At 33.1% G+C, this 7,043-nt stretch overlaps 1 protein-coding gene across 1 annotated transcript; it reads right to left on the minus strand.

The window, feature by feature from the left end:
• Nucleotides 1-1,599: 1,599 nt before the first annotated feature.
• LOC109206490 lies at nucleotides 1,600-4,612 on the minus strand. Its single transcript, XM_019369314.1, has 4 exons — nucleotides 3,361-4,612; nucleotides 3,061-3,310; nucleotides 2,791-2,974; nucleotides 1,600-2,367 (listed from the first exon to the last, which is right to left on the minus strand). The coding sequence occupies exons 1-4, from the start codon at nucleotides 4,610-4,612 to the stop codon at nucleotides 1,600-1,602; spliced, it is 2,454 nt and encodes an 817-aa protein (XP_019224859.1).
• Nucleotides 4,613-7,043: the final 2,431 nt, after the last annotated feature.

The following is a 7,043-nucleotide window of genomic DNA, read 5'->3' on the forward strand; positions in this document are numbered from 1 at the left end:
ACAACTGGGTCCAAATCAGTATCTTCTTCAATTTCTTGAATTTGTTCGGCAATATATTCATTCACCTTATCCTACAAAAAATTTATATAGGCTTTAACTTTAAATATTTATTTCTACAGACTCACATTCTAGGAATAAGGATAATAGTCTCGCACGTACATGTAACTCAGCAGATGCATCATTAACCCAATGTCCATTCTTCATGTGAGTCAATTCCCAAAGTTTCTGCAAGTTTGGCTCTTTTCCAGTGCTTGTATCTCTCTACCAAAATAAATCAAATTATGTTATAAAATTAAAAATAACCAAAATTCGTCAAAATAAAATATATGTTACCTGTTAAAAAGATATTGCCTGGAAGGATTTTCTGCCGCAAATATGATTCAGTTCTTGTTTTGCCTTATTGGTTTTGTTTCGATCACTCATTCTCTGTATTGAATTTGAATTTGTAAATATATTTTCTTGATGAATTATAAGAAGTAGAATAAGAAAATAAATAATTTACAAAGTTAAATCAATTTAATTTTGGTGTATTCCTAATTAATTACCTTAAAAGTATCAGAATTGAAATACTCAACCAAGAATTTCCATTCAGCTTCACTAACATCGGCTGGCATGTTCTGCAAGCGTTCCTCCTTTGTAACATATTTTTTGAAATGATCATGGAGCCTACTACGACGATATCTATATAAATTATTAGCTGTTTTAAGGATAGTATCTCGATTGTGTTGTGTGTCTGGAAGTTGGAAGGTGTCCTGAATTCAGAATAAACTTAAGTGAGCTTACTTTAAATAGAATTGTGATTGTTTGCCAATGAATCGAGGACTGTTTCAGAGTTAGCTTCTCTAAAGTTGGCTTACCACTATAGTTTATTTGTATACTTACATTGAGAGTTTCCTTATGTTTACTAAACCAACAAGAAAATTCTAAGGGAACAGAGTGAATTACCAGCATATGAGCAATAATCGTATCTTTTGCTATATCAGGAACTTCCTTCCAATTCTTGACATCATGCCTAGCGTTATGCATAACTTTAACAGAGAGCTCACTAATAAAATTATTAGCTCCAGGACCTACTGCTGCAGTTCGATCTGGTGGAATAATCACCTTCAACTCTTCATTGTCACTATCTTTGCGTTTCTTTTGGATTGAAAGTCCTGTTGTCTTCCCTCTTCCTTTTCTCTTTTTATCTTCAGCTATATATGAAAAAATTTAGATGTATAGTAAACATAATATATACAAGCTAGAGATTTTATAGGGTAGAATTTTAACAAATAAATTAACTTTCCTGGCGGTGGGTTTGAGATTACATCAACAGTTTAATCATCATTAGAAACATGCACATCCGTCATCATGATATGCTGTAACACATTAAAAAAAATTATATTATTGGACTAGTTGAATGTACAAGTGACAGAAGCAAAATACTAAGAAAGAGACAATATATTTTCAGAAACCGAGAGAAAGAAATCAATTGAAAGCAAAAATTATAAAAAATTACAAAAATAGAAAAGAAATTAACCATTTCGGCAAAGTGATGGAAATATTTTTGTGAAGAAAGCGATTGAAATAGGCAAACTTATATTAAAGACTAGTTGAAAATTACAACCAGTCATCATCCTCAATTTCATCAAACTCATCAGAAAGATATTCTTCATCTGCACTGAAGTCATCTCCATTTTCATGATCAGATTCATCAAAAGCTTCTAAGTGTACTTCTTCCTCATTACTTAGAGAAGGTGCATCTACACTCACTCCATCAATGTCTTCTCTTTGTATTTTAATAACATCATTGTCGGACTCTGTTTGAAGATCTACTTTTCCTCTTTCAACCAAATCAATCAGTTGATACGGCTCCGTTTCATCTTCTTGTTCGGGTAAATCAAACGAATTCCGTGGTCTTACTCTTACCGCAGCATGCCAATTCTCATTTTGATCGTGTTTAACATAATACACAGATTGTGCTTGTGAGCCTAAAATGAATGGATCATTTGTATAATAGAGTCGTGTCACAGCTACACATATGAATCCATATTCATCCCTTTTATAACCTCTACATTGACTACGATCTTGAGTAGGAACGTCAAACCAGTCACACTGGAATAATATGATTGAATTATTATCCAAATATTGGATCTCTAAAATCTTTCTTATCTTTTCATAATAATCAACATTTCCTGTATGTTCATCACTTTTCACAACTACACCACTATTTTGAGTTTTCAAACCTAGCTCAGATTTCATTGTTCGAAACCTAAACCCATTCATGATATATCCATTATGGCAATAAGCACGAGGATCTGGACGTCTTGCCAAAGCTAGTAATCCACTGGTAATTCGGCCATCACCATTTTCTTTTAACTGTACCACCTATAATATTTCAATTACAAACTCACAAACATTAATATTAGTTAAAAAATATAATTTATAAATTATCCTAAATAAAGATAAACAAGCATCAAATGATATAATTTACCTTTTTCTCAAACCACAAAGGAAATTCCTCCTTGTGCCTCTTGAAAACATTTCTAGTATTCTCGTTCCTTAATATTTCTAAGTGTTGCCTATGGAATGTGAGCATTTAATAAAATCAAAACAAATAATATTAAAACATAGTTGTTGAGATTTCCATAAAAATAAAAGGATGTAAACTAACTAAAAGGTATCTTACTCAATTCAAGGTCTGACTTCCTTACAATTTTGGAGGATATAAAAATGAGCTTGATTGATTTTATGAGTGCTCAAGTTTATCCAAGCACCCCCTACTAAAGGGTTACCACGACAATTAAATACAGATAAGCCATTTGGTTCGATATTAGAAGAATCAAAATTTTTATCCGGACGATTTTGCTTTGTCTCCATATCAGTCAAATATTTGGAACAGAATGTCATGCACTCCTCAGCAAGATATCCCTCGGCAGTTGATCCTTCCGGGCGAGCTTTATTTCGTACATAACCTTTCAAGGTGCGCAAAAATCTATGACGTAAAAATAGATCAATTTTGCAACAAATTTTAACTAGAAGAGCAACTAAAGGAATAGTTTAGAGGAACAAGAATCCAACCTTTCAATGTAATACATCCATCGAAATTGAACGGGACCATCCAACTTTGCCTCCACTTCCAAATGAATTACCAAATGAACCATAACATCAAAGAACGTTGGCGAAAACACACGTTCTAATTTACAAATTGTCACCCGTATACTTTTATCTAGTTGATCTAACTTCTCCACATAAAACTCTTTAGCGCACAAATCGCTAAACAATAATGACAGTTCAACTAATGGATCATATGCATCCTTTGGCAAAATCCCTTTGATGATAAGTGGAAAAATGCGTTGAAAAAAACATGGTGGTCATGACTTTTAAGTCCGAAAATTCTTGCTTCCTTAACATTGACACAACGACTAATGTTAGAAGCATAAGCATCAGGAAACTTGACTTCTTTAATGAGCTGACAAAATTGAATCTTCTCAGTTTTAGACATTGTATAGCTTGCTGGAGGAAGTATGTACTTATTACCACTTTTTATTGGATGGAGGGGTTTTTTTATTTTCATCTCTTGTACGTCCAATCGAGATTTTAACGTGTCCTTTGTTTTTCCTTCAATATCTAATAACGTTCCTATCACACTTTCACTGATGTTTTTTTCTATATGCATCACATCCAAATTATGTCTCAACAATAAAGTCCTCCAATATGGGATTTCAAAGAATACACTTCTTTTCTTCCAATTGTCATATCTTATTGCATCTCGTTTTCTTTTTCTTGTGCTGTTGTCAACTAACATTTGTGAGGATGTGTTAAGTTGTGCAAGCACATCATCTCCACTCAAAGCTTGTGGTGCAAGTCTTTCTTCCTTTGTGTTATCAAAAGAACTTTTATTTCGACGATAGGGATGATTCATTTCCAAGAACCTACGATGACCCATATAGCATTGCTTGCGATCGTATTTCAAGTAAATGGAACAAGTATGTATATGACAAACCGGACAAGCTAATTTACCTTTAGTGCTCCAACCGGACAAAATACCATAAGCTGAAAAGTCATTAATTGTCCACAACAAAGAAGCACGCAAGAAAAAATTTTGTTTCATAAAAGCATCATAAGTCTCAATTCCACTCTCCGATAAGGTTTTCAAATCATCTACCAAGAGGTGGAGATACACATCAATATCCATACCAGGGCCTTTTGGTCCAGGAATAAGCAAAGACAACAAAAGATTTGATTCTTTCATGCATAGCCATGGGGGAAGATTATATAGGATCAACACTACCGGCCACATACTATAAGCATTACTCATTGAACCAAAAGGATTAAAGCCATCTGAAGCAAGCCCAAGCCTTACATTATGTGGATCTGAAGCAAAACTTGGATATTTTTCATCAAATTTTTTCCATGCCAAGGAGTCAGCTGGATGTCGTAAAACTCCATCATCGACTTTCTTATTTTTGTGCCATCTCATATCTTCAGCGGTACGTTTTGTCATAAACAATCGTTGTAATCTTGGTATGATAGGAAAGTATCTAAGAATTTTTCTAGAAATTCCTTTATTTCTCTTATTCGAATTTTCTGAAGCAACCTCTTCATCAGCATGTTCTCCTTTTCTTACCATCCATCTTTTCTTACCATATTTAGGGCATTGCTCAAGATCCGCATATTCCTTTCTATATAAAATGCAATTATTAACACATGCATCTATCTTCACATAATCTAAACCCAAACCTTTAATTATCTTTTGAACTTCATAGATAGAATTCGGGAGCATATTTCCTTTGGGTAAAACATCACTCAATAGTTTCAATAAAGAGTCAAATGAGGTATTACTCCAGCCATATAGACACTTCATTTGAAAAAGACGTATTACAAACGAGAGTTTGGAGAACTTTTCACAATCAGGATATAACTTTTGCTTTGCATCGTTTAATAACCTATAGAAAATTTTAGCTTTTGTATTCGGCTCTTCGCAACTAGACTCACTGTTCTAATCAAACTCATCACTATGAGTGGGAATACCACGATACAAGTCATGCAACATTTCAAAAGTGGAAGCATCATCATTTCCTATATCTGAATCTGTACCAACATTTGTTCCATCATCTGAAGATGAATCCGACTCACCATGATAAATTCACCTATCATATGTTGAATCTATTCCCCGTCTAAGTAAATCCATCTTTACTTCTTCTCGCGTTTTCCAAAGAACATTGTTACACTTAATACACGAACATTGAATTCTTACACCAACATTAGAATTAGAAAATGCGAAGTTTAAAAACTGTTCTACACCATTCAAGTATTGAGGTAACGCCCTATTCTTAATGAATATCCAGCTCTTATCTATCATGTACTTACCTACAATAAAATATGTAAAACTATATGATTGTCTTTCTCTCTATTTTTTATTATTTGCTGTATCGGGAAAAAATAGACTAGAGAATTTCTTAGAAACATAAGGCTTTGAGTTGAACTGAAAAGCCAAATATTTAGAACAGATAAGCTATGAATATTAGTGGACAAAATTAGGCAAACAAAAGTTCCACTTTGAGCTATGTATATTAAGCAAACAAAATTTTTACTTTGAGACTCTTGTTTATTGTGGGAATCACAGAAGTTAATGTCTAGACAGAGTATGTGCCCTTCTTAAAAAATCGCATAGGAGCACCAACGTGATTCGATTCAGCTATGGTTGGACAATTTTTCTCTGTCACACTTTCTCATGAATTAACAGAGTGCAAGGGAATGAAATACTTATTTGCTAAGAATTTTCTTTTCTCAAAAAATAAAATAATATAAATACTTAGTAAAACAATACATTTTTCCAAAGTTGAAAGCATCTACAATTGCAAATCACTCATACTACAACCAGTGTAACTAGAAATACTCCATGCTTTTGATGAGTAATCCAGAATTTATTTTACGTCGGATTCGATAGACCCTCGGCTAAGGATAGAATGAGAAATAATATACTAAATATTCTGAAGTCCAAATAAAGAAATCTACAATTTAAGATTAAAACTTCACAAGATGTTAGTACTAAATGAAGGACACTTTAATGGATACATATATAGTGGCTTCAATATTCCACCTGACTGTTTTGATGAAATTTTTGAAATTAACTTTCAGAGTATTTTGGGTAGAAAAGAAAGGGTAGAACCATTCGTGGAATACATATATCTATTGAAGATTAGTAATCACTTGCCAAATTATTGAACGATTGTGATATCCAGCAACCATGACATAATCAACATAGATGAATAGCAATACACATGAATAAAATATTCAAGAACCAAAAATTAGACAATGGACATAAAGAAAACTAATGAACCAGACCAACACCAGAAATAACATCAAGTGATTGATAAACTTCTCACAAAATTAGTATTAAAACTTAAAGTGTAAAACTATTGACCTTCAATATAATCTATTAACTTCGAGAAAATATTGTTTCACATTCATATGAAAGGCAATAGAAAAGATCCATAATTCATATGGAAGGCAACAGAAAAGATCCATAATGCTACACGTAACGACAAAAAAGATCCATTCATAAAAAGAATAAGAAATTGGACAACGCTAAAAGAAAAACATTATGCAAAGTTTCTTTCTGAAAACAGTATTTTCATTATTCGGTGAACCAGCAATCGGTAAAGCAATTTGAATAGGGTTCTTACCGGTGCTTTTTCGATCAGCAGTAATACGACGCAGCAAGGAGGATGAAAGCAGAGAAGGAGCTCATCCAAGAATAGCAGATAAGAAAAACCCTAGCCAGATTGGTTACTAGAGAGTGCGCTAATAATTCAAGAAAAGTTACTAAAAAGAGAAAAGTTTGCCGCGTTTAATTTTGGCGGAAAACTGGAAAGTTTTAGGCCACAACCCACAACCCACGAACCTTCTTGGCAAACTATTATGTATTGCCAACAAAAAGATTTTGTTGTTGCAAATTCTGTTTATATTGTAAGTTTATTATGTTAAAAGGTCTATTTTTTGCAACAACTAAAATCAGTTGTTGCCATTTATTAAATTCGGCAACAATACCATAATTG

This window comes from Nicotiana attenuata, unplaced genomic scaffold (assembly GCF_001879085.1).
Source record: "Nicotiana attenuata strain UT unplaced genomic scaffold, NIATTr2, whole genome shotgun sequence".
Taxonomy (NCBI): Eukaryota; Viridiplantae; Streptophyta; class Magnoliopsida; order Solanales; family Solanaceae; genus Nicotiana; species Nicotiana attenuata.

Excerpts from the sequence above, each read along its gene's own strand:
- LOC109206490 (XM_019369314.1), bottom strand. The coding sequence starts at position 4,612 with ATGGTAAGAAAAGGAGAACATGCTGATGAAGAGGTTGCTTCAGAAAAT. Across the intron at positions 2,975-3,060 it reads TGGATGTATTACATTGAAAG|ATTTTTGCGCACCTTGAAAG; the intron begins GTTGGATTCTTG and ends TTTACGTCATAG. Across the intron at positions 2,368-2,790 it reads TCGAACCAAATGGCTTATCT|GTGGTACAGTTAAAAGAAAA; the intron begins GTATTTAATTGT and ends GAAATATTATAG.